The 26,839-nt window shown below is 39.3% G+C and overlaps 1 protein-coding gene across 5 annotated transcripts in view; it reads right to left on the bottom strand.

Annotated features, from left to right (window-relative positions):
* Window positions 1-26,839, bottom strand: part of RFX4 (regulatory factor X4) — a 167,138-nt gene that overhangs the window by 48,822 nt on the left and 91,477 nt on the right. For all 5 annotated transcript variants that reach the window (XM_082349885.1, XM_082349886.1, XM_082349887.1 and 2 more), the window contains 3 exons: window positions 25,821-26,034; window positions 24,290-24,367; window positions 17,023-17,186 (listed from right to left, as the gene is read on the bottom strand). In XM_082349885.1, the coding sequence (XP_082206011.1) occupies window positions 17,023-17,186; window positions 24,290-24,367; window positions 25,821-26,034 (456 nt within the window). The remainder of the gene's footprint in view (window positions 1-17,022; window positions 17,187-24,289; window positions 24,368-25,820; window positions 26,035-26,839) is intronic.

Here is a 26,839-nt window from a genome sequence, read left to right as displayed (position 1 = left end):
GATGTTATGCATTTCTAACTGACAAGTTTTAAATTATGTATTTATATATGTACATACATGCACACACAAACACTTAAAACCACCATGCCATTGTTATACCCAACAGAATGAACAGTAGTTCCTTAATATTATCTAACGCTGAGTCTGTACTCCAATTTCTCTATTCCTCTCAATGACGACATCTAGTTTGTCTGAATCAGGATCCAAACAAGTTCCACACATTGCATAAAAGATATAATTGCCTCGTTCTATTTCCTAAGCCTTTTTAAAAAATTCTATTTCATGCCATTGGTTTATTGGCAACATCATGTTATCTGTTCCATGGAATGCCCCACATTCTGATTTGGTTGATTTCTTCCTTGTAGTGACACTTAACTGTTCATTTATCCTGTGTGCTTCCTATAAACCGGGCACAAAAGGAGGAAAAAAAGAAACAAAAGCTGAAGGAACTAATAGAAAACAACTAGCAAGATAGAAGATTTTAATCCAACCATGTAAATTAATTACTTTAAATATAAAGGTCTAGACATAGCAACTAAAAATTAGAAACTGTCATATTGGATAAAAAAGCAAGACCTCATTATATGTTGAGTATATGAAATCTACTTTAAATATGAAGACATAGAGTAACAGAGTGGAAAAAAGATATACCATGCAAACACCAATAAAAAAAATAGCTGGAGTAGCTATCTTACTATCAAAGTAAACTTCTGAACAAGAAATATTACCAATGATAAAGAAAGACATTACATTATGAAAAGCAGGCAATTCATCAAGAAGTCACAACAACCCTAATGTGTATATACTTAATAGAGCTTCAAAATACACGAAGCAAAAACAAACAGAAGTAAAAAAAGAAATAGACAAATCCAAAATTATAGTTAGAGACATCTATACTCCTCTCTTGGTAAACAATAGAACAAATGGACAGAAAATCAACAAGGGCATAGAAAACGTAAAAAATGCTAACAATAAACTTGACCTAATTGACATTTATAGAACATTCCACCATATGACAGCAGAATATACAGTCTTTTCAAGTACACATGGAATATTCACCAACATATTCACCAACATATTCTGGGCCATCAGACAAGTCTCAAAAAAATGTGAAAGAACTGATACAATACAACATATGTAACCTGACTATAAGAAAATTAAACTAGAAATAACAGAAAGATATCTTGAAAATCCTGAAATATTTGGAAATTAAACAACTCACTTCTAAATAACACATGAGTCAAAAAGAAAGTCACAAGGGAAAATATTTTAACTGAATTAAAATGAAAACATAACATCAAAATTTGTGGGATGCAGCTAAGCAGTGATTAGAGGAAAATTTATAGCATTAAATGCTTTATTAGGAAAGTAGAAAGATTTATAATCAATGACCTAAGCTTCCACTTAAAGAAAATAAAAAAAGAAGAGTATATTAAACTCAAAGCAAGAACAAAGGATAAAAGCATATATTGATAATATTGAAAACAGGAAAACAGTAAGAAACCAAAGAAATCAGAGACTAAAAGATGGTTTTTGGAGAAGATTAAGAACATTGATAAACGTCTTGGGACACTGACCAAGAAAAAGAAAAGAAGATATAAACTACCCACATCAGGAATGAAAAAAGGGACATCACTACAGATCCTACAGATGTTCAAAGGATAATAAGGAAATACTATGAACACGTTTAAGCTCATGGATTTAAAATTTTAGATAAAATTCTACACAAACTCTTACAGAAAAAGGAAGAGAGGGACTCATTTTATGAGGCCAGGATTACCCTGATACCTAAACCAGAAGACATTAAAAGAAAATAAAACTAAAGATCAATAACTCTCATGAATGTAAATCCTCAACAAAATATTAACAATTCAGATGTAGCAATTATACATATGTATGAAACTATCATGACCAAGTGAGTTTACCCTGGGGATGAAAGCCTGGTTCAATATTTGAAAGTCAAACAATGTAACCCACCTTATTAACAAACTAAAGAAAAAAACCATATGATGATCTTGGTACAAAAAAGCTTTTAACAAAATTCAAAATCTTTTCATGATACAAATTCTCAAAAAACTAGAAATGGAAAGGAATTTCTCCAACCTGATAAAGTGCATCCATAAAAAAACCCTACGGCTAGCATCATTTTTATAATGAATATTGAATGCTTTTCCTTAAGATGAGGGAAAATGCAAAAAATGCCACCCCTACTTAAACGGGGACATCATTTGAGAGGTGCAATAAGACAGGGGGAGAAAAGAGTATACAGATTGCAAATCAAGACATAAAAGTGCCTTTATTCCTAGATTACGTGATTATACTCATAGAAAATCCCAAAGAATCTACAAAAAAGCTATTAGAACTAATCAGTGAGTTTAATAGGATCTCATACAAGATCAACAAACAAAAATCAATCATTTTTATTCAACTATCAATGAACAATTGGAAACTGAACTTAAAAAATAGTAGCATTTACAATAGCACCAAAACCCACAAAATAATTAGATATAAACCTAGCAAAATATGTACAAGATCTATTTGCTAAAAACTCCAAAACTACGAAACACCAATGAAGAATATTAAAGAGGACCTAAATAGATAGAGAGATATACCACATTCATGGATTGGAAGACACAATATAGTTAGGATGTCAATTCTTTCAAAATTTATCTATAGATTCAATATAATCCTAAACAAAATTTCACAGAACTTTTTGCAGATTCTACGAACTTAATATGCAGAAGCAAAGGAACAGTTTTGAAAAAGAAGAACAAAGTTGGAGCACCCGTACTAACTGACTTTAAGACTTATTACAAAGCCACAGTCATCAGAACAGTGTGATATTGGTGAAAGGAGGACATATAAAGAAATGGAACAGAATTGAGAGTCCAGAAATACACACACACACACACACATGGCCAAGTAAGTTCCCACAAAACTTCAATGTAATTCAATAAATAAAGGTTAAGTCTTTTTAACAAATGGTGCTAGGATATTTGGACTTCCATCTGCAAAAAGCAGAAATGAACCTTTATCCCTACACCTTCCACCATATGGAAAACTCAAAATGAACCAATGTAAAGTCTAAAAAATTATAAAATGTAAAAATTGTAAAACCTAAAACATCTAGAACATAATCTAGGAAAACACTGTGACCTTTCTTGGCAAATGATTATTAGATATAACACCAAAAGCAAAATCCACAATATAAAATATTGATAAATTGGACTTCACCAAAAGTTGAAAATTCTGCTCCTCAAGTGATAATTGTGTAAAACATGAAAAGCCAAGCAAAGATTGAGAGAAAATAGTTTCAAAACACAACTCTGGAAAAGAACTTGTATCCAGAATACATACAGAATTCTGCAACATCCATTTATGATAAAAACTCTCCGGAAAGTGGGCATAGAGGGAACATACCTCAACATAATAAAGGTCATATATGACAAACCCATAGCTAACATCATACTCAATGGTGAAAAGCTGAAAGCATTTCCTCTAAGATCAGGAACAAGACAAGGATGCCCACTCTTGCCGCTTCTATTCAACACAGTTTTGGAAGTCCTAGCCACAGCAATCAGACAAGGAAAAGAAATAAAAGGAATCCAAATTGAAAAGAAAGAGTAAAACTGTCATTTTGCAGATGACATGATACTATACATAGAAAATCCTAAAGACACCACCAGAAAACTCCTAAAGGTCATCAATGAATTTGGTAAAGTTGCAGGATACAAAATTAATGCACAGAAGTCTCTTGCATTCCTATACACTAAGAACAAAATAGCATGAATAGAAATAAAGAAAACAACCCCATTTACCATCACAACAAAAAGAATAAAATACCTAGGAATAAACCTACCTAAGGAGGCAAAAAACCTGTACTCCAAAAACTATAAGATGCTGATGAAAGAAACTGAAGATGACACAAACAGACGGAAAGATTTACTGTGTTCTTGGACTGGAAGAATCAATAATGTTAACATGACCATACTAGCCAAGGTAATCTACAGATTCAATGCGATTCCTATCAAAATACCCACGACATTTTTCACAGAACTAGAAAAAATAATCCTAAAATTTATATGGAACTGAAAAAGATCCAGAATTGCCAAAGTATAAAAAAAAGAAAAAAGAAAAAAGAAAAAAGAAAAAAGCTGGAGGTGTAACCCTTCCAGATTTAAGACTATACTACAAAGCTACAGTAATCAAAACAGTATGGTACTGGCACAAAAACAGACACATAGTTCAACAGAACAGGATACAAAGCCCAGAAATAAACCTATGCACTTATGATCAATTAATCTACAACAAAGGAGGCAAGAATATACATTGGAGAAAAGATGGTCTCTTCAATAAGTGGTGCTTGGAAAACTGGATAGCTACATGTAATGAAATTAGAACATTCTCTAACACCATATACAAAAATAAACTCAAAATGGATTAAAGACCTAAATATAAGATAGATACTGGGCTTCCCTGGTGGCGCAGTGGTTGAGAATTCGCCTGCCAATGCAGGGGACACGGGTTCGAGCCCTGGTCTGGGAAGATCCCACATGCCGCGGAGCAGCTGGGCCCGTGAGCCATAATTACTGAGCCTGCGCGTCTGGAGCCTGTGCTCTGCAACAAGAGAGGCCGCAATAGTAAGAGGCCCACGCACCGCGATGAAGAGTGGCCCCCGCTTGCCACAACTAGAGAAAGCCCTCGCACAGAAACGAAGACCCAACACAGCCATAAATTAAAAAAAAAAAAAAAAAAGATAGATACTATAAAACTAATAGAGGAAAACATAGGCAGAACATTCTGTGACGTAAATGGCAAAAATTTTTTTTTTGATCCGTCTCCTAGAGTAATGGAAACAAAAGCAAAAATAAATAAATGGGACCCAATTAAACTTAAAAGCTTTCTCACTGCAAAGGAAACCATAAAAAAAATGAAAAGACAACCTACAGAATGGGAGAAAATATTTGCAAACGATGCAAACAACAAGGGCTTGATTTCCAAAATATACAAACAGCTCAACAACAACAAAAAAACAAACAACCCAATCAAAAAATGGGCAGAAGACCTAAATAGACATTTCTCCAAAGAAGACATACAGATGGCCAAATAGGCACATGAAAAGATGCTCAACATCGCTAATTATTAGAGAAATGCAAATCAAAACTACAGTGAGGTACTACCTCACACCAGTCAGAATGGCCATCATTAAAAAGCCTACAGATAACAAATGCTGGAGAAGGTGTGGAGAAAAGGGAACCCTCCTACACTGTTGGTGAGAATGTAAATTGGTGCAGCCACTACAGAAAACAGTATGGAGGTTCCTCAGAAAACTAAAAATAGAATTACCGTACGATCCAGCAATCCCACTCCTGGGCATATATTCATACAAAACTATAATTCACAAAGATATACGCACCCCTATGTTCATAGCAGCACTATTTACAATAGCCAAGACATGGAAACAACCTACATGTCCACTGACAGATGAATGGATAAAGAAGATGTGGTACATATACACAATGGAATACTACTCAGCCATAAAAAAGAATGAAATAATGCCATTTGCAGCAAGACGGATGCAACTAGAGATTATCATACTAAGTGAATTAAGCCAGACAAAGACAAATGCCATATGATATCACGTATATGTGGAATCCAATATATGGCACAAATGAACCTACCTACAAAACAGAAACAGATTCACAGACATAGAGGTTGCCAAGGGAGAGGGGGAATAGGAGAGGGATGGACTGGAGTTTGGACTTAGTAGATGCAAACTATTACATATAGAATGGATAAACAACAAGGTCCTACTGTATAGCACAGGGAACTATACTCAGTATCCTGGGATAAACCATAATGGAAAAGAATATAAAAAAAAAATGTATATATGTGTATAACTGAGTGACTTTGCAGTACAGCAGAAATTAACACAACATTGTAAATCAACTATATTTCAATTTAAAAAAAGAACAAATTACTGTTACACACAACAACATGGATTATGCTAAGTGAAGTAAGTCAAACTCAAAAGGCTACTTACCATGTGATTCCATTTATATAAGATTTTGGAAAAGGTTAAAGTATGAGCACAGAAAACAAATGAGTGATTGCCAGGGGCTGCCAGTGGGGAGAGGCATTGACAAAATAGGGGAAGTTTTTGAAGTGATGAAACTATTTTATATTTTGTTGTATACACTAAAAATGATGGATGTTAATGAATACAAGGTATACTTCAATAAACTTGAATTTAAAAAATTAAATTAAAAGCTATAAAATATAAATAATAATAGAAAATAAACTGATAGAACTAAAAACAAAAGTATCCGTTGTATCAATAAATGTATATGGGCTGGACTTACCTTGTAAGAGAAAAATATCAGATTGGATAATAAAACAAATTCTAATGGTTCTGTATACAAGTCAGTTATAAAGGTTAAAAATAAAAGGGTGGGCAAATGTATTCCCTCCGATGAAAACAAAAAGAAAATAGAGGTCATGATTTCAATATCAGACAAATTAAATTCTGGGCCAAAAAAAATTAAATGAGACTTTATAATGCTAAGAGTGCAATTTACAATGAAGATATTGTAATTCATAAGGAAGGCATTACAACTCACACTGAAGATGAAGCAGTTAGAAATATCAAAGCACTAACATTCAAAAACAAAATAATAGGAAATACAAGGTGAAATAGGTTGGCACACATTAGAAATCAGTCTTTAACTTACTAACCTTTCTCAGTCCATAACAGTCTAAATGGACAAACACTAAGACAACATAAGAACTAAATAACAATAAATTTGGTCCAAATACATATATGTCAAAGTCTGTATGAAGATACAGAGTGCTTCTTCAAGTGTAACAAAACTGACCATATATTAGACAACAAAATCTAAGCATAGTCTCAAAAGAAGAAATAGTTCAGAAAACAGTCTAATCACAAAGCAGTAAAGTTAAAATGAATAACATAACCAGAAAATAATAGCTCCAAACAACTGGATATTTTTTAATGTGCTATTTAAATTCTTAGGACAAGAAGGAACTCCAAGTCAATGTCACAAAATATCTAGAAAATAACAGTATTAAAATATTACATATAAAAACCTATGAGATAAAGCTAAAATAGTGCTCAAAGGAAAAAAGCCAAGCCTGAAATAATTATGTTACTAACCAAAAGTAAAAGAAAGTATATAGGGACTTCCCTGGGGATGCTGTGGTTAAGAATCCGCCTGCCAGACTTCCCTGGTGGCGCAGTGGTTAGGAATCCGCCTGCCAATGCAGGGGATACGGGTTTGATCCCTGGTCTGGGAAGATCCTACATGCCACAGAGCAACTAAGCCCGTGCCCACAACTACTGAGTCTGCACTCTAGAGCCCATGAGCCACAACTACTGAGCCTGCATGCCACAACTACTGAGGCCCGATGCCTGGAGCCCATGCTCCGCAACAAGAGAAGCCACCACAATGAGAAGCCTGCACACTGCAATGAATAGTAGCCCACGCTCACTGCAACTAGAGAAAGCCTGCACACAGCAACAAAGATCCCATGCAGCCAAAAATAAATAAATAAAATAAATAAATTTATTTAAAAATAAATAAATAAATAAAATAAAGGTAGAAATTAATATGTTAGAAAAAAAGAAATAATAATAATACCAATAAATACATCCAAGAGCTTTTTCCTTGAAAAAAATTAAATAAATTAGGTAACCTATTCACAAAGAAATGGCAGAAAGCACAACTACACAAACAAAAATGCAGTAAAACAGAAATAATCACAGACACAAAGGAAACTCAATGAATCTACAAACTCCCTTTGTTCAACCCTAAGCAAGTAAATTTAAAGATCTGGAAGAAACCGATAATTTTCTAGGAAAATATAATTTACCAAAACTTACCTCAGAGAAGATAGAAAACCTAAACTGACCAATTACTATAGGAAAAAAAGAAGAAAAATTTCAAAGATTTACTCCCGCAAAACACTAGGCCCAGATGCCTTCAAAGAGAAATTAATTCGGTGTAATCTTCAAGAGCAAATAATTTCAATGCTACTTAAACTGTTTCAGACCTTAGGAAAAAAAGTAGGGGCAGAGGGAACCTTCCAGATTCCTTTTATGAAGCAAAAATAACATTGATACCAACAACTGACAAATATTCAACAAAAAAGAAAAGTGCAAACCAATCTCACTTCCGACTCTTGATGCAGAAATCCTAAATAAAATAGAAAATAAAATCCTGCAACACATTAAAGAAAATAATATACTATGAGTAAGTGGGGTGTATTCTAGGAATTCAAGAATGGTTCAATATTAGGATATGGGTAATATGATCACTTCTACAGATGATGGTAAGCACTGGATAATATGCAACAACCATTCTTCATCAAAAGTTTAATGAATTAAGAAAATACAGATATTCCTTAGCATGATAGAATATCTCATTCTTTTTTTTCTTTTTTTTTTTTTATAAATTTATTTATTTATTTATTTATTTATTTATTTATTTTTGGCTGTGTTGGGTCTTCGTTTCGTGCGAGGGCTTTCTCTAGTTGCGGCGAGCGGGGGCCACTCTTCATCGCAGTGCGCAGGCCCCTCACTATTGCGGCCTCTCGTTCCGGAGCACAGGCTCCAGACGCGCAGGCTCAGTAGTTGTGGCTCACAGGCCCAGTTGCTCCGCGGCATGTGGGATCTTCCCAGGCCAGGGCTCGAACCCGTGTCCCCTGCATTGGCAGGCAGATTCTCAACCACTGCGCCACCAGGGAAGCCCAATATCTCATTCTTAACCCAAAGCCAGCATCATGTTTAACCAAGAAACACTAGATGCATTCTCATTAAAGTCAAGAGCTTTTAACATGTTCTTGAGGAATAAGCCAACATAATTAGATAAGAGAAATAAAATAAAAAGACATTTTTAGATAATATAATTCTAAACCTGGAAAATTTAAGAGAAGCCCCCAAAAGGAATACAACATTAAGATAGTTAAATTTAAAACAGTCAGGTCCAAATATAACACACAGAAACCAATAGCTTTCATATATATAAACAACCACCAGTCAAGAGATATGGAGGAAAAGACTGCATTTACAATAGCAACAAAAAAAAAGTAAGAAAGAATTTAATTTTAAAAATATATATGATTTATATGAAAAAATATTTACAACATTCCTGAAGGCCACAAAATTTAAGATCAGACAAGGCAAACACTGTTCTTTTCTAGGAATTCTCAATACCATAAAGATATAATTCTCCCTAAATTAATCTATAAGTGTAATGTAATCCCAATAAACATACATATATTTATATATACATTTTTATATGTATATAAATACTTAAATAGACAAACTGATGCTAAGGTAGTTCATATGGAAAAATAAGAGACAATAACAGGAAAATTCTAAAAACAGAAGTAAGTATGAGGAGCTAGCCTATCAAATATTAAAATATGTCTAAAAGCGCAAAACTTAAAGACAGCGTGACCCTGGAACATGAATATATAGAAATAACTATGGTATAGGCTAGCAAGTCTAGAAATAGCACCAATGCATATAACATTTACTACATTAAATAGGAGGCACCTCAAATCTGTGAAGAAAAAATGGAATAATTAACATATGTATCAGCATAAGGAGAGCTGTTCGGGAAAAAATGAAGCCATACTTTACATCTTACACAAGGATGAATTCCAAATTGGATAAAAGTTCAAAAGTACAAAATCAAAGCATAAAGTTTGCAGGATAAGCCATGGGAAAATTATTTGTAATTGGAGTGGGAAAGACTTCTAAAACAATGATACAAAATCCAGAAGCCATAAAAACAAAGACTGATAAATTCAACTACACAAATATATTTTCTGTATGGCAAAAACAAAAGAACAAAATGAGAAAATATTTACAACTCTTATTACAGATAAGTGGTTAATAGTCCTAAAAAATAAAGAGCTCTTAAAAATCAATGATAGGGCTTCCCTGGTGGCGCAGTGGTTGAGAATCTGCCTGCCAGTGCAGGGGACATGGGTTCAAGACCTGGTCTGGGAAGATCCCACATGCCGTGGAGCAACTAGGCCCCTGAGCCACAATTACTGAGCCTGTGCGTCTGGAGCCTGTGCTCCGCTACAAGAGAGGCCACGATAATGAGAGGCCCGTGCACCGCGATGAAGAGTGGCCCCCACTTGCCGCAACTAGAGAAAGCCCTTGCACAGAAACGAAGACCCAACACAGCCATAAATAAATAAATAAACACAAAGTTTAAAAAAAAAAAAGAATTACCTCTTCAAAAAAAAAAAAAATCAATGAGATAGTCTCATCCACCAGAGGGCAGACAGCAGAAGCAAGAAGAACTACAATCTTGCAGCCTGTGGAACAAAAACCACATTCACAGAAAGACAAGATGAAAAGGCAGAGGGCTATGTACCAGATGAAGGAACAAGATAAAACCCCAGAAAAACAACTAAATGAAGTGGAGATAGGCAACCTTCCAGAAAAAGAATTCAGAATAATGAGAGTGAAGATGATCCAGGACCTCGGAAAAACAATGGAGGCAAAGATCGAGAAGATGCAAAAAATGTTTAACAAAGACCTAGAAAAATTAAAGAACAAACAAACAGAGATGACCAATCCAATAACTGAAATGAAAACTACACTAGAAGGAATCAATAGCACAATAACTGAGGAAGAAGAAAGGATAAGTGACCTGGAAGACAGAATGGTGGAATTCACTGCTGCAGAACTGAATAAAGAAAAAAAAATGAAACGAACTGAAGACAGCTTAAGAGACCGCTGGGACAACATTAAACGCAACAACATTCGCAGTATAGGGGTCCCAGAAGGAAAAGAGAGAGAGAAAGGACCCAAGAAAATATTTGAAGAGATTATAGTCAAAAACTTCCCTAACATGGGAAAGGAAATTGCCACCCAAGTCCAGGAAGTGCAGCGAGTCCCATACAGGATAAACCCAAGGAGAAACACGCTGAGACACATAGTAATCAAAGTGGCAAAAATTAAAGACAAAGAAAAATTATTGAAAGCAGCCAGGGAAAAATGACAAATAACATACAAGGGAACTCCCATAAGGTTCACAGCTGATTTCTCAGCAGAAACTCTACAAGCCAGAAGGGAGTGGTATGATATATTGAAAGTGATGAAAGGGAAGAACCTACAAGCAAGATTACTCTACCCAGCAAGGATCTCATTCAGCTTCGATGGAGAAATCAAAAGCTTTACAGACAACCAAAATCTAAGAGAATTCAGCACCACCAAACCAGCTCTACAACAAATGCTAAAGGAACTTCTCTAAGTGGGAAACACAAGAGAAGAAAAGGACCTACAAAAACAAACCCATTATAATTAAGAAAATGGTCATAGGAGCATACATATCGATAATTACCTTAAACGTCAATGGATTAAATGCTCCAACCAAAAGACATAGACTGCCTGAAGGGATACAAAAAAAAGACTCATATATATGCTGTCTACAAGAGACCCCTTCAGACTTAGGGACACATACAGAGTGAAAGTGAGGGGATGGAAAAAGATATTCCATGCAAATGGTAATCAAAAGAAAGCTGGAGTAGCAATACTCCTATCAGATAAAATAGACTTTAAAATAAGGAATGTTACAAGAGACAAGGAAGGACACTACATAATGACCAAGGGATCAATCCAAGAAGAAGATGTAGCAATTATAAATATATATGCACCCAACATAGGAGCACCTCAATACTTAAGACAACTGCTAACAGCTGTAAATGAGGAAATCGACAGTAACACAATAATAGTGGGGGACTTTAACACCTCACTTACACCAATGGACAGATCATCCAAACAGAAAATTAATAAGGAAACACAAGCTTTAAATGACACAATAGACCAGATAGATTTAATTGATATTTATAGGACATTCCATCCAAAAACGGCAGATTACACTTTCTTCTCAAGTGCACACAGAACATTCTCCAGGATTGATCACATCCTGGGTCACAAATCAAGCTTCAGTAAATTTAAGAAAACTGAAATCATATCAAGCATCTTTTCTAACCACAATGCTATGAGATTAGAAATCAATTACAGGGAAAAAAAACATAAAAAACACAAACACATGGAGGCTAAACAATACGTTACTAAATAACCAAGAGATCACTGAAGAAATCAAAGAGGAAATCAAAAAATACCTAGAGACAAATGACAATGAAAACACGATGATCCAAAACCTATGGGATGCAGCAAAAGCAGTTCTAAGAGGGAAGTTTATAGCAATACAATCCTACCTCAAGAAACAACAAACATCTAAAATAAACAATCTAACCTTACACGTAAAAGAACTAGAGAAAGAAGAAAAAACAAACCCCTAAGTTAGTAGAAGGAAAGAAATCATAAAAATCAGAGCAGAAATAAATGAAAGAGAAACAAAGAAAACAATAGCAAAGATCAATAGAAGTAAAAGCTGGTTCTTTGAGAAGATAAACAAAATTGATAAACAATTGGCCAGACTCATCAAGAGAAAGAGGGAGAGGACTCAAATCAATAAAACTAGAAATGAAAAAGGAGACGTTACAACAGACACCACAGAAATACAAAGCATCCTAAGAGACTACTACAAGCAACTCTATGCCAGTAAAATGGACAACCTGGAAGAAATGGACAAATTCTTAGAAAGGTATAACCTTCCAAGACTGAACCAGAAAGAAATAGGAAATATGAACAGACCAATCACAAGTAATGAAATTGAAACTGGGATTAAAAATCTTCCAAAAAACAAAAGTCCAGGACCAGATGGCTTCACAGGTGAATACTATCAAACATTTAGAGAATAGCTAACACCTATCCTTCTCAAACTCCTCCCAAAAACTGCAGAGGAAGGAACACTCCCAAACTCATTCTATGAGGCCACCATCACCCTGATACCAACACCAGACAAAGATACTACAAAAAAAGAAAATTACAGACCAATATCACTGATGAATATAGATGCAGAAATCCTCAACAAAATACTAGCAAACAGGATCCAACAGCACATTAAAAGGATCATACACCATGATCAAGTGGGATTTATCCCAGTGAGGCAAGGATTCTTCAATATAAGCAAAACAATCAATGTGATATACCACATTAACAAATTGAAGAATAAAAACCATATGATCATCTCAATAGATGCAGACAAAGCTTTTGACAAAATTCAACACCCATTTATGATACAAACTCTCTAGAAAGTGGGCACAGAGGGAACCTACCTCAACATAATAAAGGCCATATATGACAAACCCACAGCAAACATCATTCTCAATGGTGAAAAACTGAAAGCATTTCCTCTAAGATCAGTAACAGGACAAGGATGTCCACTCTCACCACTATTGTTCAACATAGTTTTGGAAGTACTAGCCACAGCAATCAGAGATGAAAAAGAAATAAAAGGAATACAAATTGGAAAAGAAGAAGTAAAACTGTCACTGCTTGCAGATGACATGATACTATACATAGAGAATCCTAAAGATGCCACCAGAAAACTACTAGAGCTAATCCATGAATTTGGAAAAGTTGCAGGATACAAAATGAATGCACAGAAACCTCTTGCATTCCTATACACTAATGATGAAAAATCTGAAAGAGAAATTAAGGAAACACTCCCATTTACCACTGCAACAAAAAGAATAAAATACCTAGGAATAAACCTACCTAGGGAGACAAAAGACCTGTATGCAGAAAACTATAAGACACTGATAAAAGAAATTAAAGATGATACCAACAGATGGAGAGATATAGTATGTTCTTGGATTGGAAGAATCGATACTGTGAAAATGACTATACTACCCAAAGCAATCTACAGATTCAGTGTAATCCCTATCAAATTACCAATGGCATTTTTTACAGAACTAGAAGAAAAAAATCTTAAAATTTGTATGGAGACACAAAAGACCCCAAATAGCCAAAGCAGTCTTGAAGGAAGAAAACGGAGCTGGAGGAATCAGGCTCCTGGACTTCAGACTATACTACAAAGCTACAGTAATCAAGACAGTATGGTACTGACAAAAAAACAGAAATATAGATCAATGCAACAGGATAGAAAGCCCAGAGATAAACCCACGCACCTATGGTCAACTAATCTATGACAAAGGTGGCAAGGATATACAATGGAGAAAAGAGAGTCTCTTCAATAAGTGGTGCTGGGAGAACTGGACAGCTACATGTAAAAGAATGAAATTAGAACACTCCCTAACACCATACACAAAAATAAACTCAAAATGGATTAGAGATCTAAATGTAAGACTGGACACTGTAAAACTCTGAGAGGAAAACATAGGAAGAACACTCTTTGACATAAATCACAGCAAGATCTTTTTTAATCCACCTCCTAGAGTAATGGAAATGAAAACAAAAATAAACAAATGGGACCTAATGAAACTTAAAAGTTTTTGCACAGCAAAGGAAACTACAAACAAGACAAAAAAACAACCCTCATAATGGGAGAAAATATTTGCAAACGAATCAACGGACAAAGGATTAATCTCCAAAATATATAAACAGCTCATGCAGCTCAACATGAAAAAAACAAACAACCCAATCCAAAAATGGGCAGAAGCCCTAAACAGACATTTCTCCAAAGAAGACATACAGATGGCCAAGAAGCACATGAAAAGCTGCTCAACAACACTAATTATTAGAGAAATGCAAATCAAAACTACAATGAGGTATCACCTCACACCAGTTAGAATGGGCATCCTCAGGAAATCTACAAACAACAAATGCTGGAGAGGGTGTGGAGAAAAGGGAACCCTCTTGCACTGTTGGTGGGAATGTAAATTGATACAGCCACTATGGAGCACAGTATGGAGGTTCCTTAAAAAACTAAAAAGAGAACTACCATACGACCCAGCAATCCACTACTGGGCATATACCCAGAGAAAACCATAATTCAAAAAGACACATGTACCCCAATGTTCATTGCAGCACTATTTACAATAGCCAGGTCATGGAAGCATACTAAATGCCCATCGACAGATGAATGGATAAAGAAGATGTGGTACATATATACAATGGAATATTACTCAGCCATAAAAAGGAACGAAATTGGGTCATTTGTAGAGACGTGGATGGACCTAGAGTCTGTCATACAGAGTGAAGGAAGTCAGAAAGAGAAAAACAAGTATCGTATATTAACGCATATATGCAGAACCTAGAAAAATGGTACAGATGAACTGGTCTGCAGGGCAGAAATTGAGACACAGATGCAGAGAAGAAACGTACGGACACTAACGGGGGAAAGTGGTGGTGGTGGTGGTGGTGTGATGAATTGGGAGATTGGGATTGACATATATACACTAATATGATAACTAATAAGAAACTGCTGTATAAAAATATAAATATTCAACTCCATTCATACTAAGATAAATGCAAATTAAAACTTCACTGAGACAAGTTTAAGTCACAGACCCTTTGAACCAGCAATTCAGCCCTTTAGGAATTTATCCTGCACCTATACTCTGTGTAGTAGGATGAAGGGTTGTTCCCCCCCATAATATGCCCACCTGGAACCTGTGAAGCTGACCTTATTTGATAAAAGGGCCTTTGCAGATATGATTAAATTAAGGATCTTGAGACGAAACCTTGGATTAACTGGGTGGGCCTTAAATCCAATGACAAGTGTCCTTACGGGAGACAGCAAGACACAGAGTGGGAATCAATGTGAAGATGGGAGGCAGAGACTGGAGTGATGCAGCTACAAGCCAAGGAACGCCAAGGATAGATGGCACCCATCAGAAGCTATGAGAGGGGCATAGATCAGATCCTCCCTCAAAGTCTCTGCAAAGAACCAACCCTGACAACACCTTGATTTTAGACCTGTGGCCTCCAGAACTGTGAGGAAATAACGTTTGTTGTTTTCAGCCACCCAGTTTGTGGTACTTGGTTATTGCAGCCCTAGGAAACTAACAAACTGCACCACGTAAAAGAATGTATTAAAAACATCATTCATCACAGCATTGTAATAGGACAAGATTGGAAACATCAAGACAACTAATTAAACTCAATACAGAGGAACAATATGCAGGTGTGAAAAAGAAAAAAAAAAAAACCTCTTTATAGACTGATGTAAAATGCTCTCTGTAGCAGTCCCAACAGGAAACAGATGACACTCAAAACTGTAGAGTTTATTTTATAAGGGACAAGTCGTAAAGGCGTGGATAGGCACAGGAGAACCCATAAAGGTGACCGCTGCAACCGGGGGTTAGGGCCAGCAGGCTCTCATCCACCTCACGACCAAAGGACAACCTGGAGGGAGAGAGGCGGCCTGGAAGGCAGCAGAGCCCAGTGGAGGGACGTGGCCAGCCGGGGGTGACCTCATAGGGAGGGAGGTAATGAGGCCATCTCCTGACTTCACTCTCCTCCCTCCCTTTGATGTCCCTTCTGACCCCCTCCCCACCACTGGCTGATCGGGGCTGGAAGCCAGAGAGAAAGGGGGCCCCGTAAGGTGTTCCATGCAGATCACCCTCCCCACCTACCCCTCACAGGGCAGGAGGCAGCATGGAACACAGCGGAGCCTGCATCGGAAGGGGCACAGAAGCTGCCCAACACAATCTCCAAGACGTGTTTTTTTGAAACAAGGTACAGAACAGTATATGTAGTATGTCATCATCTGAGTAAGAAAAAGTATATGTCATGCACTGGTTACGTGTGCATAGCAGATCCGGACGGGGCCCTAAGAAAATGACTGTATTTGATGCTCTGGGGAGAGGACCTGGGTATCTGGGGAAGAAGATTAGGAGGGAGACTTTTCACTGTGTAACATATTATCCCTTTTGAATTCTGAATGATACAAGAGGTTCAAAATATTAAATTTTATTTATACTGGAAATATTAAATTTTATTTATATTCAAAAATATAAATAAAATTTAATATTTTAAAGTCCAATATTAATGGTCTTTACAAGGGAGGCCCCCAGACAGTCCATGGTTCTATTCAGTAAATGAGAAGCAGGAACGATACCTGCTGAGGACCAACCATGAGGGGATATGAGAAGAAGCGTGCCCACCTGTCAGGTAATGCCTGCAGCACGGTGGGCATCAGCACTCCGGAGATAGCTTTGTAGAGGATGGAGTCACACACGCCGACGATGTTCACCACCGTGGAGGAGCCCAGCACGGGCAGCATGTGGGGCGGCATTCCTTGCCAAAAGTGCAGAAGGAAACTTTGAACCTGTATCAACCCACAGAGAGAAGAACCGTTGAGGTTACACAAGGCCCTCCCAGCAGAGCCTTGGGACTCAGCGAAGGCCAGCCCAGTCCACAGCGCTATTTTCTCCCCTCCCCTTGCAGCAGCAGAGGCCGTCCCAGCCTGGGTGGCTTACGAGGCCCTGGAAGGTCCTCCTGTCCCAAGTCTTCACCCTGCCTGTCTGGGTGCATGCCCCCTGCTGGAGAAGCACTTGGCCTGGCAGCCTGGGGTCTACCCTGCCCTGGGAGAGAGCAGTAGCAAGTTAACCCATCTGCCTCTTCATGCTTACCGTGGTCTGGGTAAAAAGTTTAAGAAAGGGAAGGTGGGATGTTGCTTCTAAAAAGCTCAGAGCACTACAACTATTCTTTGGGCCTGTTGGTGCCTCGGGGACCCCAGGGTGTTCTGGAAAGGAAGGGAACATTGTGTGAGTTGCTGGTAAGGGGCCTATGTCTAGGAGGAAGAAGAGTAGGTGTCACAGACAGAAGTCTCCTGATACAATCTTGTGCGCCCCAAAAACGAATAAAGTGCAAAGGCCTCTTTGTGGCCAAATTCGACCATTTTCTCAAAGAGCCCTTGGTGCAGCCTTGGCTGGCTAGCGCCATTATGGGACGCTAGACGGTGCCATCTGGACAGTAAGGTACGAGGACACCCAAGCCCAACCACTAGCACAGGACAGAAATCTAGCGGGCACTCAAAATGGAGTTATTGTTATTAATATGAGGATAGCAGGCCCCCGACCCCTGTGTCTTCCAGGGTCTGAGTTGGAGGTCAGGGAGAGAGCAGGTGGGGGGTAGGACAAGATAAGGGAAGTGAAGGGACACGGTAGAAGATGGTTATCTGGTACGTATAATAACACTAAAGATACCTAGACTTCAGCTAACATTGAGGAGTGACTCATCTTAAAGTTAGGGAACAAATAACTGAAGTTTTGTGAATTCTTACAAGCTCAACTTGGTTCCTGTACTATGTATCTTTCTTTCCTCCACAGATGGGCACTCCTGAACCCCTGGTGTACAGCGCTGCCCACATCCCTGGTTCCCCAAATCAATCCTGACCCAAGGCAGGAGGTCATTTAGTACCCAAGTCTAACACTTTGGAGGTGGTATTATTAATGGCGTCAGCGTTATGTATTTATTGAGTGCTGCTATACGCCAGGAACTTAGCACAGGTTCTCTCAGTTAACACTACAGCTTAGGATCACTGCTCCCATTTTGTAGAGACATTAACTTATTTGTCCAAAGCCAGACAGCAAGTCAGGGAATGGATGAATTTGTCTTTTCACAAATCAGTCTAGCGGCTCTTCACATGGGCTTCTACCCCATTCCTGAGACCTATGCCTCTTCTTGGACTGCTGCCCACATCCCAGCTTTCTGCCCCAGCCTGGGGAGCTGCAGTTGTCCTTCAAGCCCCTCTTAGGAGTAGGGTCTTGCTTTCCTTTGACCAGGCTACCTCTGACCCCAGCTTGGTGACCTGAGCTCAGCCTCGGATGGACAGAATTCCCTGATCCCCGTTGCCAGGCTGGAATTCCCAGCATAAACACTGGATGGGAGGCTTGGGGAGTGAGGAATGAGGAGAAAAGCATGCCTCCTGACTTCCTAGAGGAAAAATGGTGATTTCCAAAAACAGGATCAAAGTGGTAAATGAGGTCAGGTTTGTAAATTATGAAACTCAAAGTCACAGTTCTGTTAATTCCACGAGAGTGAAAATATTGCAAAGTTTACAACGAGATTGAAAATTAAAACCAACAAAAAAAAATCCAAATGAGTGAAGACTGCCTTCCAGGGTTCTAATCCTGTCACCACTACCAACTAGGGGTATAATATCTCTATGCCTCAGTTTCTTTACCTGTGAAATGGGAATAAAAGTAGTATTTACTAGATTTTGGTAAAGATTCCTAAAAAGTACTTATTACAGTGGTTGGCACATAGTAAATGCTCTATAAAGGTTAGCTGCTATTATTATTACTATTATTATTATTATTATTTGTATCATGGAGGCACTACAACTATGAGGCCCAAGAAATCAGTCCACTGCCCTAAGACATTTGAGACACCCTTGCCTACGTTTCTGAGCGTCACCCACCTAGGATCCCCATGGTGGCTCTGCTCACCTGTCAAGGTTCCTGTTCTTATTGGGACACCTGGTGTCTGACTGCTGGCTGCCTTGGGCCTGGAGGTGGCCACACCTCTTAGACAAGGTGCTTACCCTCCAGACAACCCTCTGCTGTCCCCGGATCCCATCTCATCCCTGGGCACTGGCCTCTGGCCAGGTCCTGGACCTCCCTGCCTGTCCTTCCAACTCCAAATAAGCATTGCCCAGTTGATTCCTAGTATTTGGTAGATTCTGAATTCATTTGCCTTTCTAAGCTCTCCTTGCATGTAGCCCTACTCTTTTTTTTTTTTTATGAGCAGTCAATTTCTAGCAGAAATTCTGGAAAACATTAGCTGCTGTGTACATTAAAACAAATCTGTAGAAAGTCACTCTCATTAGCAGCCATCTGTCTTTTCCAAGTCTGTTCAAGTGGCACAGGGAGCCCTGATCAGTCCTGGTACCAGGGCAGTCTTTGTAGAGGGCATATTATCCAGTTTTGATCTCCCTTCCTACTCTGCATTTAAGAGCATTTAATGTCCAGTGGACTAGTTCCTCAGAGTGAGAAGAAAAAGAAAAGGAGGGAGAACAGTGTAAAGCTCAAGGGGTGATACTTGGAAGTCAGGGGTGAAATGGACAGACACAGTGTTCATATCAGGAGGCTGAGCCAACAGGACCTCCTGATAGACTAGATACGAAGCGTGAGGGGAAAAGAAGAACCGAGGTTTGTGGTTTGAGCAATTGTGTGTGGTAGTGGCAATCTAAGACTTGGGAAGAACAAATCTGGGAGCGAAAATTAGAGCTCTGATTAGACCACCGTAAGTTAGACGGCAAGTCATTTGAATCCGGAGCTCGGACTAAATAAATATATACATATGAGAGTTACCAGCCTTTACAAAATGGAGATGGTGTCTACCTATTAGTAGGATGAAATAAGATAACTTATAAGATGCCTGGCATGATGAAGGCATTTAACAAATGGAAACATAATTAGACAGAAGGGAGAAGTTCTCCTTACTCCTTGCAAGCATAAATGGCGAACGAATCAGGGGTAAATGACTGAAAATGATTATTTAAACCAAGTTTCCTGGATTATCTACTTTAGTCCCTTGAACTCCCAGCCCTTTTTCTCTCTGTTCAATGAAGTATCAGGAGATGATTTCCTTAAGAATACCTAAGTAAGTTTCCTATTTCTTTTCCATGCCTATGTTTAGTTCATTCCTAATATATTGGCACCTTGTGGAAACATATCTGATGATTTCCAGTCATGGGCACTTAATTGTTACAGTGTTAAAAGGAACTTGACAAAACAATAACTACCAAAATACCTACCACTTATTATGCTCTGAGTTTGAAATCACATACTTTATCTATACAATTTCCATGTAATCATCACAATTTTACTGTGAGGTAGATATAGTTATTACCTCCATTTCACAGAAAAAGAAATTGAGGCTCAGAGAGGTTAAGTACCTTGCTCAAGGTCACAGGCTAGTAAGTGGTAAATTTGGGACTCAAACACAGGACTATCTGATTTTACAGCTCTCTGTGCAATGTAGTTTGGAGAAGGCTTTGCAGCAAGTCCCCTACATGCAGACTTGGACTCTTTGTGCTTGCCTGACAATGCTATAAGTCTGTGGCGGTTTTCCATCCATCCACCCATCCACCCATCCACCCATCCATCCACTCACCCATCCATCCATCCACTCACCCACCCAAGAAACATTTACTGAGAGCCTGAGAGTACAGTTGACCTGGATACAGTAGTAAGCAAGACAAACAAGGTCCCTGCCCTCAAGGGCTTCCATGGTGGTGGTAGGAGACAAACAATGAACAAGCAAACAATAAGATAATTTAAGATTGTGACACTAGTATACATTGTGACCTCAACGGATATTAAAGATCTTGAAGACCTGAAACAAACTATACCATCAAAGTGTACCAGATGCATCCACCATTTATTTACCAATGACTTTTTTCAGCTGTAGGAGAAAGCCATGCCCATCAGAGGTAAAATACCCCCCTTCATTCTTTTGTGTTTGGGTAGAATGAACAACATCTCCATCAGCCATCTCAAAAACAGCCACAAATACCCCTGCCCAGGGGTGGAAAGAATACTGGACCAGCAGTGTTAGGCGACAAAGATCTAACCAACTGTGTGACCTCTCTTAACTCTCTGGTTGACGTATCTGACGAGAGCAAGCATTTGTATGACCTTTTACCGGGCACTGTCTCATCTCCTCCTTCCAGTAATCCTGTGAACTGGATAGGCAGGGATGATATTTTTATCTTCATTTCTAGGATGAGGAATTGAGCCATGTCTTGAATGCAAGCCTAAGCTCCAAGTCTAGCACTCTTCCTGCAGGAGCACTCAAGCCCTCACAAGGTTTCTGGACCATATATTCTGCATCCTAATTGCTGGTGTGCATGCCTTTTTTTCCCCTCAAGACTGTGTCCTGTCACCCCATTTCTGGGGGCTAGAGCAGCATACGGCACTATTAGATGCCCAACAATTGTTGGAATTAACGAATGGAGTTCAGTGAAGTGAGATGATGGTCAAGTTTTGAGATGTATAAAGCTAGATATGAACATAAGGGAGGACTGTCACCAGTTCTGTTGTTAGTACTTGTGGCAGAGAGGGACAGCTATCCACTAGAGCTCCTCTTCCCTAGTAGTATAAGCTGCCGCCAGGACTGTCACCAGTTCTGTTGTTAGTACTTGTGGCAGAGAGGGACAGCTATCCACTAGAGCTCCTCTTCCCTAGTAGCATAAGCTGCCGCCAGGACTGTCACCAGTTCTGTTGTTAGTACTTGTGGCAGAGAGGGACAGCTATCCACTAGAGCTCCTCTTCCCTAGTAACATAAGCTGCCGCCAGGACTGTCACCAGTTCTGTTGTTAGTACCTGTGGCAGAGAGGGACAGCTATCCACTAGAGCTCCTCTTCCCTAGTAGCGTAAGCTGCCGCCAGGACTGTCACCAGTTCTGTTGTTAGTACCTGTGGCAGAGAGGGACAGCTATCCACTAGAGCTCCTCTTCCCTAGTAGCATAAGCTGCCGCCAGGACTGTCACCAGTTCTGTTGTACTTGTGGCAGAGAGGGACAGCTATCCACTAGAGCTCCTCTTCCCTAGTAGCATAAGCTGCCGCCAGGACTGTCACCAGTTCTGTTGTTAGTACCTGTGGCAGAGAGGGACAGCTATCCACTAGAGCTCCTCCTCTTCCCTAGTAGCATAAGCTGCCGCCAGGACTGTCACCAGTTCTGTTGTTAGTACCTGTGGCAGAGAGGGACAGCTATCCACTAGAGCTCCTCTTCCCTAGTAGCATAAGCTGCCGCCAGGACTGTCACCAGTTCTGTTGTTAGTACCTGTGGCAGAGAGGGACAGCTATCCACTAGAGCTCCTCTTCTCTAGTAGCATAAGCTGCCGCCCATGAGGGGCCACACTTCCCAGCTCCCCTCACCTCAAGGTGGGGCTGTGAGACCAGCTCTTGCCAATAGACTATGGGCAAAAGTGATGCATTTTATTTCTGGGCTGACAAGGTTAAGAAGGGGGATGTCTTCCCTGTAATCCTTTTCCCCATCCATCAGCTGAACAGAGGACTCCAAGGCTCTAGGGCAGGGTGTGGCCACAAGGTGGAAGAAGCCTGGGTCCCTGAACCACCCCCAGAAACCAGCCTTCCAACCAAGGGCGGCCACATTGGATTGTGACATGTATTGTCTCACCGTGTTAAGACTTGGGGCTTATCTGTTACAGAAGCCAGTGTTGTCTTAACCAATCATGTGTCATGGTTTGCCCAGATCTCAGTGCACTGCCTTTGATACGTGAGACACAGCCAAACTACAATACGAGAGAAAGCACTGAGTTTTCTTTCTTTAAAAAGAAAATAATTCCACTTGAATGGTCACTCAAGGAATTTGGGAAATTTAAGAATCTAGTGGATGAAAGTCAAGAGCAGGAAGAATAGTCCTTCTCTGCCAACACGCTGCCACCTCTTCTGGAGCCGTGTCTAAGAACCGAGCGATAGCTCACATATGGTGGTACCACTGCTACACTGGGCTCCTGAAGGAACAGTAAATAAGCTGCACAAGTACCAGCAAGTGCTCAACAAGCATTCACTGCCTTACCTAATCCTCTTCCCCTCCATCTCCAACAGCACATGCCCCCCTAAAACACACAAAAAGGGAATCTCCAGCATCTTTTTCACCAATAACTAATGATTTTTATAGCCCCTATAGAACCTGGGTTGTCTTCCCTGAAGTTGAATGCCCACACCTGATCCCAGGGTGGTGTCTTTGGTTTAGTTTTTTTTCTTTTTTTCCTGCCTGAAAGGCATCTTCTTTAAACCGAAAGGCCTCAGCTTTATGGGGTGAAGTGTGTGGTTTCCTGCCATCCTGTTGGAAGATTCTTTTGGATGGCATTTTAGGCAAGAAGATTTTATTGTCTCTTTGGTCATGTAACCAGTGCTTCAATCCTCCCTTATTTCTCCTCTCCATTCCTTAACTGTAATATTTTTAAATAAAAATGAAATGAAATTCTTAGATTGTCTGTATTCAAAGATGGCCCTACTGGCAGTGTTAGAGGGACATGGGGACCAGACCTTGAGAATGGAGGGTAACTGGCTCCAAATGCACTGAAGTGGATGAGCCTCAGGAAAAGGTTAAATCCAAAATAAAGAAAAGCTTTCCTTTAGTTTTTCTGAATGTATAATTCTGGGTGTAATGATACCTTGGCAAAACTGTGTTCCCAGGAGGCCAACTAGGCAGGATGCAGTTCACTAGACAGAGCAACTAAAAAGCCTTGCCAACTGCTGTTCACACTGAGAATCTGTAAAATGGGGATAGTAACAGTGCCTGCTTCCTAGGATCACTGTGAGGACTAAATGAGCTAATGTACACCAAGGGCTTCCAGAGGCCTGGCCACTAGTAGGGAGCTCATGAAACAGAAGCTAGTGTTATCATAATATTTTATTGCAGAGTATTCATAGCTCAACACTTGTTGACCTACCTCATCAAAGTTGGCTCTTATTACAGTGTCCAGTATTCTCTGACAGTGTGTTCTGTACATCATAATAAAGGTAGAAACCTGTGAGGGGTGAGGAGGGATCAACAATAAAGGCATAGATTAATACACGTTACTTCTGCCCTTGGAATTTCAAGTCATTTATTCTCTGTTGAGGGGATGAAATTCGCCTAATTCCTACTCATCCTGCAAGACCCAGACAAAACTCATTTTCATTAGGTGGGGCCCGCTGACTCTCAGCTCCCTCCTCTGTGCTCCCATAGCACCTGAGTGTGTTTCTCCCTCAGAGCACTCACCCTGTGGTACGGAAATCATGGGTTTCTCCCTCTGCCCCATCTCCACCCCCTGAAACTGTGGACTCTGGGAAAATAAAAATAGCATATTATTCATGCTTGTGTATCCAGCATTTAGTACAGTGCCTGGCACATAGTAGACGCCTTCCAAATTAAATTCTCATCAGCTGATATATTAAAAAGTTAAAACCCAGCATGTACTCATAAGAGGAGGTGCTTTTGCCCAAATCACAAAAAGACATTTGGAAATTCTCTAGAATCTGCTTAGCAAAAGAACTGCATCTCCAGCTCCATTTAACTAAGAATTTTAAAGCAATGGTACAGGAAGTTTGTTGAGAAAGAAAGCAAATTTGAGAAAAAATAAGGATTTATCTAGTTCTTAGATTTAAAGCATTCTTTCCAGGTATTCTTTTTGCTTTAGAACCTTGATATATGTTTTATGTAAACTTAGTTTACTTATGCAAGCATCTGTCTCCCTGCTTGACTGTAAGCTTCCTGAGAGCAGGACTCAAGTCTCATTCACCACTGCATCCCAGTGTGATACGTAGAAACTCATCACCTACTGGCACACTGGGCAGCACAAGATAGGTGCACTAGGATGTGATCACCCAGGGGAAAGTCTCGAAGTTTGTGTTTCCAATTATTTCTTCCCAATACCCTATGGCCCAAACTATCCGATTCACTATACCTATAAAATCTTCTTGGTCTATGGGACGATAATTTCACCACATCCTCTGCAGCACATGGGAAAATAAACTTTATCCTTTATAAAAGCAATCCAGAGGAGGGGGCCCTTGTGAAATGAGACAGTGCAACATCATAGATGGGTAGGAAGGTAGGTAAGATAGATAGGTAGAGAGATAAACTTTTAATTTTAGAATAGTATTGGGTTGTAGTACAGTTTTGAAGATAGTTCAGTCAGTTCCCTTATAGCTCAAACCCAGTTACCTCTACCGTTAACATCTTGCATTAGGATGGAACATTTGTCACAACTAATGGACCAACACGGATACATTGTTATTGTCAACTAAAGTCCATACTTGAATCTGATTTCTATCTTTATATTTTTAAACTCACCATTTTGCAATAAAAGTGTGTGTGTGTGTATGTGTGTGTGTGTGTGTGTGTACGCGCGCTGTGGTGTGTGAGAGAAAAAGAGAGAGAGAAAGAGAGAGAGAGAGAGAGAAACCACCCACTCCCAGCAACACTTCAGACGTGGTCACCTTCTCCTCTGGCAGACTGGCCGGCAGATTTAGATCTTTGACATTTGGAAACTCTGGCAGCAATGTTCCAAGTTTGGACCGGGGTGAATATGCCACCGTCTGTTTGCTCACTTCTTTCTTGCCCGTCTCGCTCACCCAGGCGGCTCCTTTCTTGGAATACATCACATCATAATATTGGGAGCTTTCCTTCACCGCGATGCCGTAGTAATGATACCTGGGCCACAAAGGAAGAGAGAGAGACCCACATGCACCCTCATCAGGTGGGGGTTCCTGAGCCGCAGGAGCCCAAGGCCAAAGACGGCTGGACCCATCCTCCCTGAGCTAGAAGAGTTAACTCCTCTGTAAGGCTCAACATGTTGGAAGTCTAGAATTAAACCAAAGTTCCATGTTGCCAGCCATCAATCAGACAGGTAAAAATAACCAAAATTGCCTCCTACAGAAAATGTTAAGTCAAATACTTTGCAAAGCAGAAAGTGGGATAAAAAAATTTCCATTTGTACTTAATCTCTTATATACAGGGACCCAAGAAGAAGAGTGTGTTTATGACTGCTAACTGTACCACCAGCAAAAATTCACTTGGCCTATGTTTTTCTTAATCAATAAATGGCAGTCTTAAAGAACTGTATCTTAAAAAGGATAAACTCAGTGTCTCAGTTGACACTGAATGTAAGACAAAGACCAGGACCTTTTATTAACTCAGAATGGGCTTAATAACAGCAATGTTTTCAATTAAGACTAATGAGGGATGGAGGCTGCATTTTGCTTGGGTTTTAGCTACAATCTATTGAACACTTGCTATGTGCTGGGCACTTTGGAAAGTGCTTTACCTACATTAATTTGTAAAATAATTCTATGAAATGGGGATTATTATGATCTTTCTACAGATGAGAAAATGGAGGCAAGAGAGCTTAAGTAATTTGTTCAAGGTCATATGGCTGTTTAGGGGAGGAAGCAGGTTTGTCTGACTACAGAGGCACTGTGCTACACTAAGAAAACACACTGCATGGTGGTGTTAACAA

The sequence above is a fragment of the Balaenoptera borealis genome (genome assembly GCF_965194805.1).
Source record: "Balaenoptera borealis genome assembly, chromosome: 13".
NCBI classification, from domain to species: domain Eukaryota; kingdom Metazoa; phylum Chordata; class Mammalia; order Artiodactyla; family Balaenopteridae; genus Balaenoptera; species Balaenoptera borealis.
Note: the sequence above shows the minus strand (reverse complement) of the source record. Positions and strands in the feature narration are given on the sequence as shown.